Genomic DNA, 14,941 nt, shown 5'->3' with positions numbered 1-14,941 from the left:
ATTAATAACTTTTCATGTTCAAAACTGTGCACTCTCCTCAAACAATATCATGGTATTCTTTCACTGTAATAGTTACTGTAAATTGGACAGTACAGTTAGATTAATAAGAATTTTCTTGTTACTTACAACCTCATGCTAATCAAATTAGCCTACATTAGCTCAAACGTCCCGCAGGGGACCCACTGATCCTGAAGAAGTTCAAATGGTGGAATCCCTTAATAGAAATGTCAATGCTAAAACAGGTTATTTCCAAGTAGAGATCTCTATACATCTCTATGATACAGGGTTAGTGTTCTCTGATAACATGATCTGGGCAGAAATAACTCTGAGCCCCTTGTTTGAGTCTATAAAAGTTTTCCTGCTAAGGTCACAAGGTCAGGAAAATCTCATGGAATGGATTAAATGGAACAGAGTAAAACATGTGGTTTCCACATGATCAAATCAAATCAAGCTTTATTTATACAGCACATTTTAGACATGGAATGCAATGCAATTTGCCTCACAGGAAAAAAATAAATACTAATAATACAATTGAATGACTAAAAATAACCCTAAGGAAAATAAATGCTAAAAAGGTGTGTTTTAAGATCCCTTTAAAATATGTCCACAGTTTTGGACCCCCTCAGCTTCTCTGGCAGGCTATTCCAGGCTTTGGGCATAGTAACTAAAGGCTACCTCTCCATGCCTCTTGGTCCTAGGCTTTGGATAGTTAAAAAGCCAGTTCCAGAAGACCCTGAGGGACCTATTGGGTACATAACTTAAAAGCATATCTGTAATGTATTGTGGTGTACAATTGTGGATTGATTTAAAAACCAATAGAATAATTGTACAATTAATTCTAAAACTCACAGGCAGCCAGTACAGAGACCTTAAAACTGATGTTTGATTGATGTGCTTGACATCGTTCCATTTAAATAGATTCCATTCCATCCATTACAATGAGCCTGTCTTCCAATAGCTCACCCCACCAGCCTCCTCTGGTGTACATTGTGTTCATGTACATGTAGTTGTGTTGACAATATGCTGGTTGTTAAGGCTCTCAGGGGCATGTTGTGGCTGAGACTTTCATTGGATGTTACTCTGCTGTACTGATGCTCTAATGCCCTCTGTTGACTCTGCTGCCAGTTAGATTCTCTGAGGTGTTTTTGTACAGATCCTCCACTCACTGAGTCAACATGCTGTTGGAGTTATCTTTAGTGGTTTCCATACGTCCTTCAAAAGTTTTAGCATGGTAACCTAGGCCTAATCCAGAATAACCCATCCACTCCAGGGATTTTCCTGCTGGTTGTCGTATCCAGTGTGTGTAGTGGCTGTCAACAGTGTATCCAGATATCTTACAGGACAGACTGAGAGTTTCTCCAGGCTTTTTCAGGACTGGACTGGAGGGAATGGACTCCAGACTCTGACCATTTAAACCTGATGGAGAGAGAGAAAGACATAGGAAAAATGTGTTGGAGAAAAAGGAAGAACGCAGAACATTTAAGGAAATCAGAACAGAGTTTACAAAAAATATTTTCAATTTTCAGTCATTCCACTAACAACAGTTGATAAGGAGTATATCCAAGCAGGACTCACATGGCAGACAGAGAGAGAGCAGCAGAAGGTAGAGTTTTGCAGTCATACTGAGGGTGGAGATATGAACTCAGCTGCTCCACACAAGACAACAAGACATCAGCAGAACATAAGTATATATGAACTCTGAGGGATCTGGATTTACATTATGTCATGGAGGAGGGGCTGATGACTATAAGATCAGAGGTCAAGTTATGGCTCATCAGTTGGGTCAGGTGTTGTCCTTGATCACATGACCTGACCAGGAAAAAACAGAGTTTCTCCTGGTCTAATCACAGTCAGAAAAACCTCCAGGGCCTACTCACCACACACATAACTGACTCAAGGACTGGAGGAACTGTTGGGAACATGAGGATTTTCTAAATATTGATAACCTTCATGATTTCATTCAATTGTGGGTTCAATTAGATGGTAGATAATGGACATAATTTTGCCAAGGAGACTCCTTGTTCATCATGAATGAACACAGCTTAATGAGATTCAACACCTCACTATGCCTGTACTGCTCTTTCCATGACATAGACTAAGCAGGTGAATCCAGGAAAAAATATTATCCCTTATTGATATCACCTGTTAAATCCACTTCAATCAGTATAGATGAAGGGGAGGAGCCACCTTAGAGAAGGATTTTTAAGCCTTGAGAAAATTGAGACATGGGTTTTGTATGTGTGCCATTCAGCGTGTGAATGTGCAAGACAAATATTTGTTCCTTTGAACGGGGTATGGTAGTAGGTGCCAGGAGCACCGGTTTGTGTCAAGAACTGCAACACTGTAGGGATTTTCCACACTCAACAGTTTTCCATGTTTATCTAGAATGTTCCACCACCCAAAGGACATCCAGACAACTTGACACAACTGTGGGAAGCGTTGGAGTCAACATGGGCCAGCATCCCTGTGGAATGCTTTAGACACCTTGTAGAGTCCATGCCCCAACGGATTGAGGCTGTTCTGAGGTCAATTGGAGGGGTGCAACTCAAAATTAGGGTGGTGTTCTTAATGTTTTGTACACTCAGTGTATATTATGTAATTAAGCTATACGGCACAAGAAGCCGTGTTATGTCCTGAACACAGTCGGAGATAAATGCCGTTGTTTGGTCTGACGCAATAGCCTGTGCTTTGGTGAAGCCTGCCAAATCTTACCACGCCTGAATAGGTATTTTACCTATCAGCTAACCACATTGTATGTTATAGCAATCTGCATAGAATTAGGAATTAGTCATTTAATAGGATCTCTATGACACAGTCAATGACGTGGCTCAAAACCATTGGTTGATGCATGCAACGTCTGAGCAGGGGAACACAACCATTCACTCTGCAGGGGGGGTCATCCGAGGGCTGATAGGTAGACAGCTTAAATTAACCCTTGTTATACCAAACTAAATGTTATGCTGGAATCAAGGGGAAATAATGTGCGAGTTGAGATAAATACAAAATTGATTTGGACAGCAACATGAATATGATATTCTTATGGAGGTGCAGTGATTAAAATGTTACTGCACTTTTACAATTATATGTTGGTCATTTTTTAGGGTTAATCAAGATGCTATATCAGGGAAATGGCTTTATCAGAGTGCAGGTGCATCCTGGGTTAGAAGTCATGCTTGAGTAGGTTTGAACTACTACGCCCAACACTCATTTTGATAGATACACCTGATAAAAACACATTCTTAAACTCTCTTCCCTACAAATAATTAGAATCAATACATACTAAAGTACTTAGGGGGAGGTGCCCGGGACAGATATGAGAAACCATATAGAGCAATTTATTACTTTAGATAAGGGCTCATTTTTCAATGCAATTCTTGAAAAGTGTGTTATATTTATTACAAACACAAACCATGAATATGGTCTGTCAATAAAAGTATGTGTGAGTAGCAGTGAATGACTGAAAATATTAAATAATATAATTAATACAACTGTTAACAAGGTCTTTCATATAAATTAAATTGTGATTAAATTGTCTGATTCTTTGATCCATCTCACCATTTAATCAAATAAAATTCTAATCGTGTCCATGTGGTTGAAACATGTTATTGATTTCAGCTACCAGCTGGCTTATGCAAAAAAAGCTTTTTATCCTCAGCTGAAACAAATGAGAATTAGATCATGAAAGTGAATAGGGACACTGCAGTCCCTGGGCTACTTAACTACTTTAACTGTCTATCTGAATCATCAGAGATGCTAAACTGGGACCCTGAAACACCCAGGTGAGAGACTGGAGTTTACCAAGCGTGGTGCCACACAGCTGTGAGGGTCACAGAGGGGAAGAAAGAGGGGTGGGGTGTGTGAGAGAAACAGACAACACTGTGAAAATTAGAGAACAGGACCTGTGTGGAACAGAATGGATTATCAAACATAGTTTAGCCTGACCAAAATGATGGAAAATATCATGTTTCTGTGTGACTTAAAGCATAATAATTATGACAAAAGTAACTATAAATATGTTTATTCCATACTCTAAGTATGTATGAAATGTTCAGTCAATTTGGTCAGAATCTATTTGGTTACTACATTTTACCTCTTAAACATTACATTGAAGTTTCAATTTCTCAGGCCCAGAAAGTCAGATTCTTATGAGGTAAAGTTCTCCTGGTCCTTGCTGGTGCTACAGACCACAACTGTAGCTGAAAACATTAGCATTGTTATCCTTTCTGTACAGTTGCATGACTTCACAGCATAATAACTGTTTGAAAAGCAACAATCCACTGTAGATGGAGTGCTCTGTCTGGTGTCTGGCACCTGAGACAGGATAGACTGGGCCTTAAATTTACTTAAGTCTGTACATGTTCAACATTCATTGGTTCTACTTAACAGGCATGGGTTTTGTTTCAGAATGTAAAGACCTCCTGTAAATAAAGCTATATGTCTGGACCTTTCATTAACAATCACCTTTAATAAATCATAATCATCATAAGATAGAACTGCCAAAGGGGGCGGTGTTGCAATCTACTGCAGAGAGAGCCTGCATAGTTCTATCTTACTATCCAGGTCTGTACCAAAACAATTCAAGCTTCTACTTCTAAAAATGCACCTTTCCAGAAACAAGTCTCTCACCGTTGCTGCTTGCTATAGACCACCCTCTGCCCCCAGCTGTGCCCTAGACACCATATGTGAATTGATTGCCCCCCCATCTATCTTCTGAGCTCGTGCTGCTAGGTGACCTAAACTGGGACATGCTTAACACCTAGGCCATCCTACAATCTAAGCTAGATGCCCTCAATCTCACACAAATGATCTATGAACCTACCAGGTACAACCCCAAATTCCTAAACACGGACAACATCATAGATATCATCCTAACTAACTCGCCCTCCAAATACACCTCTGCTGTTTTCAACCAAGATCTCAGCGATCACTGCCTCATTGCCTGCATCCGTAATGGGTCTGCGGTCAAACGACCACCTCATCACTGTCAAACACTCCCTAAAACACTTCAGCGAACAGGCCTTTCTAATCGACCTGGCCGGGGTATCCTGGAATGACATTGACCTCATTGACCTCATCCCGTCAGTAGTTGATGCCTGGTTATTCTTTAAAAGTGCCTTCCTCACCATCTTAAATAAGCTTGCTCCATTCAAATTTAGAACCAGGAATAGATATAGCCCTTCGTTCACTCCAGACCGGTCTGCCCTTGACCAGCACAAAAACATCCTGTGGCGTTCTGCATTAGCATCGAATAGCCCCCGTGATATGCAACTTTTCAAGGAAGTTATGAACCAATATACTCAGGCAGTTAGGAAAGCTAAGGCTAGCTTTTTCAAACAGAAATTTGCCCACCTGTAGTACAAACTCAAAAAAGTTCTGGGACACTGTAAAGTCCATGGAGAATAAGAGCACCTCCTCCCAGCTGCCCACTGCACTGAGGCTAGGAAACACTGTCACAACCGATAAGTCCACAATAATTGAGAATTTCGATAAGCATTTTTCTACGGCTGGCCATGCTTTCCACCTGGCTACCCCTAACCTGGTCAACAGCCCTGCACTCCCCATAGCAACTCACCCAAACCTCCACCACTTCTCCTTCACCCAAATCCAGATAGCTGATGTTCTGAAAGAGCTGCAAAATCTGGACCCCTACAAATCAGCCGGGCTAGACAATCTGGAACCTCTCTTTCTTAAATGATCTGCTGAAATTGTTGCAACCCCTATTACTAGCCTGTTCAACCTCTCTTTCGTATCATCTCAGATTCCCTTCAGAGGGGGAGACACTATAGACCCAAACTGCTACAGACCTATATCTATTCTACCTTGCCTTTCTAAGATCACAGATTACCGACCATTTCGAATCTCACCGCAACTTCTCTGCTATACAATCTGGTTTCAGAGCTGGTCATAGGTGCACCTCAGCCACGCTCAAGGTCCTAAACGATATCATAACCGCCATCGATAAGAGACATTACTGTGCAGCCGTGTTCATCGACCTGGCTAAGGCTTCGACTCTGTCAATCACAACATTCTTTATGGCAGACTCAACAGCCTTCGTTTCTCAAATGATTGCTTCGCTTGGTTCACCAACTACTTCTCTGATAGAGTTCAGTATGTCAAATCGGAGGGCCTGTTGTCCGGACCTCTGGCAGTCTCTATGTGGGTGCCACAGGGTTCCATTCTTGGGCCGACTCTCTTCTCTGTATACATCAATGATGTCGCTCTCGCTGCTGGTGATTCTTTGTTCCACCTCTATGCAGACGACACCATTCTGTATACCTCCGGCCATTCGTTGGACACTGTGTGTGTTAACTAACCTCCAGATGAGCTTCAATGCCATACAACTCTCCTTCCGTGGCCTCCAACTGCTCTTAAATGCAAGTAAAACTAAATTCATGCTCTTCAACTGATTGCTGTCCGCACCTGATCTGTAAATAGCCCATCCAATCTACCTCATCCCCATACTGCATTTATTTATTTATTTATCTTGGTCCTTTGCACCGCAGTATCTCAACTTGCACATTCATCCCCTGCAGATCCTACCATTCCAGTGTTTAATTGCTATATTGTAATTACTTTGCCGCCATTGCCTATTTATTGCCTACCTCTCTTATCCTACCTCATTTGCACATACTGTATATAGATTATCCTACTATATTATTGATTGTATGTTTGTTTATTCCATGTGGAACTCTGTGTTGTTGTATGTGTCAAACTGCTTTGCTTTATCTTGGCCAGGTTGCAGTTGCAAATGAGAACTTGTTCTCAACTAGCCTACCTGGTTAAATGAAGGCAGGAAAAATAAATAAATAAATACAATTCTAGATCATGTTTAAGCCTAAACCTCTTTCCCACTTCATTCCAACTGTATTGCCAATACTCATCGACAAATGTTTCTCCTTAATTAACAAACAATAAATATGTTGATAAAACAGAATTACAAATAACTACCTATGAATATACCATGCATGGTGAACCAAACGTATGAGGAATACACACTATGCTCTTCACCTAGTTTCTGCCCTAATACGCACTCTAAGCCCAGCATCTATGTTAGAGAGGGGGAAGTGTATCACTGTGGCTGTTATACTGCACTGTGATACATCCCCGTACAAATACATCCCCCTTGTGTCTAGACAGGAATTTACAATGTAGTGAGGGCAGCTGTGTGAAACCTTTGACATTGATGCCTTTTCTCTTAATATCAAAAAGAAGCATCTGTTGTGTTCTGTACACTCATTGTTTCCCAACAATTGATTATGAACAATGTGGTCTTAACGTCTTTATGGAGGAAACATAAAACGTCTCATCAATCCTTCATGTAGCCTATCAAATAACCTCAAATGGAGCACTTGACATTGCTATATATCAGTAGGTGGCGATATAGAATGTTTCTAAATTCTGCCACAGTGAGTGGAATGAGGCAGTATTTGATATGAGTATATATAATACTTGGTAGTCAATACCTCCTGTAAATTAAGCTATATGTCTGGACAACGTGATAACCATGATTGTTACATCTTTAATGTAAGGATAGACGTCCTTTAAAGGGTGCTACATTGTATATTTATATGGACAGGCATGTCAGAAAAATAAACATGATTGTCATTCATCAATATGGCTAAAAACAGCAGAGTAGGAATCAGTATGAAATCAGAAACATAGGACACAATAGTAGAATAGCAACCAATACTGGGATGGAGAAAACGAAGATGAGAATATGACCATCCAAATTCAAAGCAGTGAAATGATCTCCCATATGGGTCCAGAGTGTAGTCAGTGTGCAGACAGTACCATCCTGCCAACCCTCATGTCCATGGAGGGGTTTTAGTATTGATGTTTATCACTGTGGCCATTCCCGTACACAGTGACTCACACCATTACAAAGCCCATGTATTTGTATTTGTATTTATTAGGGATCCCCATCACTCTTCCTGGGGTCCAAACACATTAAGGCACTTATATTACATATAGAACAAAAGATAAAGCAGTACATCATATAACATTATTACACCACTACATATCTACAATACAACATGTATAATACCACCATACAACAATATTACAATGTACGTGTGTGCTAGCGCTTGTGTGTGCATGCGTGTTACAGACAGCCACAGAATCCTCAGATAAATTGACTGAAACCTCCAATGTCTCCATGTCGACAATGTCTTTTCAATCCAGTGTCATTTACATATACTATTGAAGTTCAATTCAAGCTAATTTTTAGATCACATGATTTACAGTGTATATAAAAAGTAGTTGTTCCTCAGTGTATGTCTGTTTTAAAGTTGTTCTTGTCTGAAGTAGGCCTAAAGAGTATGGGCATTTGTTTGAGTTGATGTGTATAAATGTACCAGCACGTGTAGGTTAGCTGCCTATAGATAATCAGAATGTATATGTCTGTGTTCCTTAGGTGTCAGCACTCTCACACTCTGTGATTGGTAGAAGTGGTAGGTTTTTGTCATGGACTGTATCATTGTGACCCGCTATGTGGCACAGTGGTTTAACCCTGTACAAACTCCCCACCAAGATGTGCAGCTACAAATACCTAGGTGTCTGGCTAGACTGTAAACTCTCCTTCCAGATTCATATTAAACATCTCCAATCCAAAATCAAATCTAGAATCGGCTTCCTATTTCGCAACAAAGCCTCTTTCACTCACGCCGCCAAACTTACCCTCGTAAAACTGACTATCCTACCGATCCTCGACTTCGGAGATGTCATCTACAAAATAGCCTCCAATACTCTACTCAGCAAACTGGATGCAGTCTATCACAGTGCCATCCGTTTTTTTACCAAAGCCCCTTATACCACCCACCACTGCGACCTGAACGCTCTAGTTGACTGGCCCTCGCTACATATTCGTAGCCAGACCAACTGGCTCCAGGTCATCTATAAGTCTATGCTAGGTAAAGCTCCACCTTATCTCAGCTCACTGGTCACGATAACAACACCCACCCGTAGCACGCGCTCCAGCAGGTATATCTCACTGGTCATCCCCAAAGCCAACACCTCCTTTGGCCGCCTTTCCTTCCAGTTCTTTGCTGCCAGTGACTGGAACGAATTGCAAAAATCGCTGAAGCTGGAGACGTAGATTTCCCTCACTAACTTTAAACATCAGCTATCTGAGCAGATAACCGATCGATGCAGCTGTACATAGTCCCTCTGTAAATAGCCCACCCAATCTACCTACCTCATCCCCATATTGTCTTTATTTACTTTTCTGCTCTTTGCACACCAGTATCTCTACTTGCACACCATCATCTGCTCATTTATCACTCAAGCGTTAATCTGCTAAATTGTAATGTGTTTGTGTTTGTGTTTGTGTGTGTGTGTGTGTGTGTGTGTGTGTGTGTGTGTGTGTGTGTATGTGTGTGCGTTGCGTTGCTATCGTACATGCAGTATTTCTCTTCTTTCAAGGAAGTGTATTTGTAGCCCTGGCAGTTGCTGGACAGTTTCAGTGCCACCGGTGTGGTATCAAGGGGATAGAGAGAGAGGAAGCTGCTTTTGCATGACACTGTTATTAGACAAGTTAGAGAACCAAGAAACCCCCTCAGATCAACTGATAACAGAATGTTTAAGTCTTAGTTGAGTATTACAGATATAGCCCAACGTTGTTTAAATCTGTCCTGTGAAGGAATACAGCTGTAAATTGCCTCCATAGAAAACTCTGCCAAGCAGAAACACTCAGTAACCCAGAAACAGAAATCAGTAATGTTTTTGGATATCTCCCAGGATTAGTATCCAGTGAATGTCTCAGTAAAAAGACAATGACTAGCTAAATCTTAGACTTTATTACAGTGAAAAAGATCACAGAGACATCAGAGGATACACTTAGATTTAATGATAGTGTACAATAGAAATCAATGAAGGAAAAATAACACATCACCACAATGCTTGCATAATATTGAGATCAACAAAACGAATCAATCATAATCAATAATGAATTGGATATATACATAACATTATTACTGAAGAACACTGTGCCATAACCATCTTTCTAATTTAGACACATCTATCTCTGCAGTCCATCATGTGTTCTTCACTGCTTCATCTGCAAAGAGGCAGAGACAGATACAGATTATTACAATAAACAGACAACAAAGTGGGTTACCTTTGGCCCACAAAGAGTTTCTCCTCAGTAAGGAGCAACTCTCGCTCTCAATCAAATCAAATCAGATGTTATTGGTCGGCAGCCTAGTGGTTAGAGCATTGGACTAGTAACTGAAAGGTTGCAAGTTGAAATCCCCGAGCTGACAAGGTACAAATCTGTTGTTCTGCCCCTGAATAGGCAGTTAACCCACCGTCATTGAAAATAAGAATTTGTTCTTATTGACTTGCCTAGTTAAATAAAGGTAAAAAAACACATATTTAGCAGATGTTATTGCTAGTGTAGTGAAATGCTCACACTCAATTAAACACTTCATAAATAATTATTTTATTTAAAATTGTGACGTTTCAGCTGCCAATGGCCTTCATCAGAAGTCTACAATCACGTAAAATAAGTGGTGTCAGTACCTTGACCAGGCTGAGTACTGTGCTGTAGGTGAGGGAGAGAAGAAAGAGGACGATAAAGGAGGAGGTGGTGGACCACAGGCTGCTGAAATCATCCTCAACGTTGTCCGTGCAGCTCAGAGCAAAGCCCGCTTCAGGCTCAGTCAGTAGGATGTTCGCTGAGAACAGGGAGAGAGACAGGTGGTGAGGAACGTATGTATACTTGTGTCTGCGTGTGTGTGTGTCTGTGTGTGTGTGTCTGCGTGTTCCATGTGTGTTTGTATGTATTCATGCGTGTTCGTGTGTGTCTGTGTATTGTAAACCTGTATTGTATTAGTCTTTATCATATTCTAACAAATACAGCTAATTGAGTTCAAATGATATGTACACACACAGACACACACATCAACCCACAGAGAACACATAAAACTGATCTGTGCAGACTCATATCTTGGCCTAATATTATCATGCACACCCACTCACATTATGTCTAACTACACCAATACACTAAATAGTACATCCATGACCACCTTACTGGAAGCATAATACTACTATGTAGGCTATTTAGTACTGTTGTCTTTTCATGACAATTGTCTTCATTATGTTTGATGTACAGTAGACCAGTATATTTTCTAAGACTTTAAGCAATTGATATACGAACATCAAACCATGTGATCTCATATGCGGTATTGTTTATTAGCCAGCCTCCACATTAAGAAGACACATTGAACAATGACAAAGGACAACAACGGCAACACAAGACTGTGCAATAGCACTGACATTTTACACCACATTAGACTGGACAATATCACAATTGGAAATATGCTTACAGTCAACAAAACAATGACAACACTAACATGTTAACTTTAACTCAACAAGGACAACAATGAAAACATCATAGAGGATAACAGGGGATACACGTTGTAATTGGCTATTCTGACCCACAGAGGAGTCAATAAGGAGACACAATGACACAACACACAGGTTAACATCACTTGTCTTCACATGAGTTACCCATGGACTTTGACACACTCCTCTCCTGAGGTGCTGTGTTGTTGTCCAAGCTGTGCTTGACGGCACATGTGAAAACCGAGTCTCCCTCCCACTTATTTGTTTTGACGGTGAAGACACTGGTGACAGAGTAGTTGCCTTCCGGGGTTTTCTGAGGAGGGCTGGTGACCCCATCCTGGTACTCGCCGCTGTCCTCCTTCCACATGATGTAGACGTCACAGAGAGACGGGCTGACCACCAGGCACACCAGAGTCACATCCCCCTCCTTCTTGGTGTCTTCCTCCGGGAGAAGGTGGATGGACACTGAAGGGGCTTCACCTGTAAGAGGATTCATTTTAAGGAGAAACGTTACACTCATGTATGTGTAGGTACATATGAAAACCAGTATGTGAATATCAGTTTAAAATCAACCTAGTGGTCCTTAACCCTGGTTCTGTGCAGGTTTCTGTTCCAGTCCAGCACTAACACACCTGATTCAACTAAGCAAAGGTGATAATTAGTTAGTGATTAGTTGATTTGCTGACTCAGGTATGTTAGCGTTGGGCTGGAGCAAAAGTCTGCACATCCTGTGTCTCCCTCTCCAGAACCTGGAGTATGTGACCACTAATCACAACCACATTGAGATGTTTCAGTGACCTACTTCCTTTGGTGAAGCTGAGGTCCTGAATGACCGGTGTGTCTTCGCCACTCTTCATGGCAGAACACTGGACTTTGTTGACATTGGTCCACCTTGTCTGGTTTATGGTCAGAGTACTGACCCTGCTGTTCAGGTTGCCCTTTGATTCAACAATTTTTTCCATCTCGTTATTTCCGTTGACCTGCCAGGTGATAGTGGTACCAGCCACTGTGTTCTGGTCTGTACCACTGATGACACAGTCCAGCACTGCTTGGTTGTCCATGAACACATTTTTCACACTCGGTGGGTTCAGAGTCACCGTCAGTGGTTCTGAAAGGGGAGAGAAGCAGTATAAAATCAGGACATATTACTGATGAGGAACTACACTAAATAATATATATACTGAATGTGAACATGACATTATTTGTAGTACAGTCTTCTCCTATGTACAGACCTGTTTTGGAGATTGTCTTGATGGTGGGTTTTCCCTGGTGCTGCACCACACAGCTGTAATTGACCTTGTTGTTCCATTCAGTTTTGTTGACCTTCAGCAGACTGCTGGCTGAGTAGAGGCCTGATGGCTGTAGGCCTACAGTAGGGGTCTGGCCCTCCACCTCCTTGTCATTCTTCTTCCAGGTGACAGTGACTTTATTGGGGGTGAAATCTTCAATCATACACATCAGGTACTGGGTGGTGCCAATGGGCCCCGAAAGCAAAGACACTGATGGAGACTTTGAGACTGTGTAGCGGGAGGTAAAGAAAATTTCTGCATGTTAGTTTAACCCCTTATAGAAATAAGACATCCAGGGTAAACACCAAGTATAATTTTATAATCAGGTTTTCTAAACATAAATAGTTTACATCACAAACATTAAAATGTAATCTTTAGAAAAATAGAACCAACTTCATAAAGAAAATATATTTAATGACCAGATCTTACCTGGTTTATTGATGACTGCTGTCTGTTCACTTCCAACATGTTCCACAGAACAACTGAAAGACTTTGAGTTTTCCCAGACGTTCTTAGCCACACGGACCTGACTGACTCCGATGTAGGCTCCCCCACTCTGGACTGCCGGATACTGGACGAAGTCCGTCAGCGCTTTCCCGCTGGCGTCTGTCCACTTGAAGGTGAGTGAGGAAGGTGAAAAGCCGGTAGCTAGACAACCGATGCTGTAGATGTCGTTAGAAGGGGTTCCACAGTTCATAAGAGTGAGTAGAGTAGGGGGGGCTGTGGCTGCTGCAAGAAAGAAAGAAAGAAAGGCAACACTTGATTTGAATGTACAAAATGACCAGGTAACTACTAGGAATTACCATGGTAAAATGGTCATTACACAGTTATAACCTGAGAACTACTTGTCCATTTAATCTTACACTATAAGGCACCATTTAGTTCCATGTAGTTGGTTGTCTTGTATTCTTTGTTGCATAACTACCACCATGTTTCTACTTTTATTAGTTGTATGTAGTGTAATACAAATACTTACTTTCAGGTTCCTTCTCAACAATGCAACAACAATAAGAAATAATACAATATAAGAATATTAACATAAAGTCACTGGCTCAGAAGAATAGAATAAACATTTTAGAAAAGGTGTAATACAGGAAGGCACAATTAAATACACATTAACACATTAAATTGTAGACACATTTACCAGTGAAAACAGAACTGTCAAATAAAACATACTGTTCCACTAATAAACATTTTTAATTTAATTATTTATATGGATTAAGGTGATGACAATTAATACTCAAATCAGTATAGACTAAGATTAACTTTTATTATTCTACCTATAATCAGTTTATGTGTTAGACTCCAATATGAATGCCTACATTTTCATTTTCACATGGTCATTTTTTACCTAAAGCAAAGCCTACATAATCATCTAATTAAACATCAATCGCAAAAAGTGAAAGACGTATGTGGACAGATGAACAAACAATATACTGCTTTTTCTAGGTGTGCTACACTAACAACATTATCCAAGTAGTAATGTCCACTTTTCCCCATAAAACCATGATTTATCTTCAAACTACAACAATTTGAATGCATTAATAAAACTCACAAAAACAATGGCTTACCTGATGAGACTGTGACCATTGTTCCTTTCCCCCAATAGTCAAAGTAGCTATACACAGCGTGACAAGGGCATATGCCAAACAATACAAAAACCACCCTCTTTACAGCAATCAGTTTCAACTGATCTTGATAACTTCAAAGTACATTGGTTTGTAGAAACAAATCTAAATAGATACTACATTGTCACAGAGTCACACTTGGTCAACAATGTATTTCCACAATATGTAACATTTTCTCTTAGACTGTACATTTCTGAGGAACGAATGTTTTTCTATTTATAAGACTTTAGGAAACAAACTTCTGCATTATTCTACAACAGCAGAACCTAGAAAATGAGGAACTATTTGACTTTCAAGGAAATAGGCAAATTGATGTAAACCATTTCTTTAGTGGACTACGAACAGGTCTTTTCAATTGCATTTTGCATCTGAAAAATGAAAAAGACAAAAATATGTTCTTTCTACACAAAAAATAGAATGGGAAAATTAAACATTCTATGGATATAATACATTTAAGTTTGCTTACCTGTTGAGACGGTGACTTGTGTCCCTTTACCCCAGTAGTCAAAAGCATCACAGTGCTCTGTCTCCATTCACTGCCTGTACAAAAACCCTGCACCTAAATAGGCAGCTTTAAAGTCATGATACTGAATCCAACAGGCATGGAAATATAATGCAATATCATAGTATGATCATACACCTGATTTCTTGAGGACAGATGTTGTGAATTCAGTTTTGTAT

At 40.4% G+C, this 14,941-nt stretch overlaps 1 gene segment (V, D, J or C); it reads right to left on the bottom strand.

Moving 5' to 3' along the window:
• Nucleotides 1-9,777: 9,777 nt before the first annotated feature.
• Nucleotides 9,778-14,628, bottom strand: LOC139421553 (immunoglobulin heavy constant mu-like). The segment is given in 7 exon segments: nt 9,778-10,054; nt 10,519-10,673; nt 11,509-11,823; nt 12,146-12,451; nt 12,576-12,860; nt 13,062-13,361; nt 14,204-14,628. Coding segments are annotated over 7 exon segments (1,392 nt in total).
• Between the last annotated feature and the right edge of the window lie 313 nt (nt 14,629-14,941).

This window comes from Oncorhynchus clarkii, chromosome 12 (genome assembly GCF_045791955.1).
Source record: "Oncorhynchus clarkii lewisi isolate Uvic-CL-2024 chromosome 12, UVic_Ocla_1.0, whole genome shotgun sequence".
NCBI lineage: Eukaryota > Metazoa > Chordata > Actinopteri > Salmoniformes > Salmonidae > Oncorhynchus > Oncorhynchus clarkii.
Note: the sequence above shows the minus strand (reverse complement) of the source record. Positions and strands in the feature narration are given on the sequence as shown.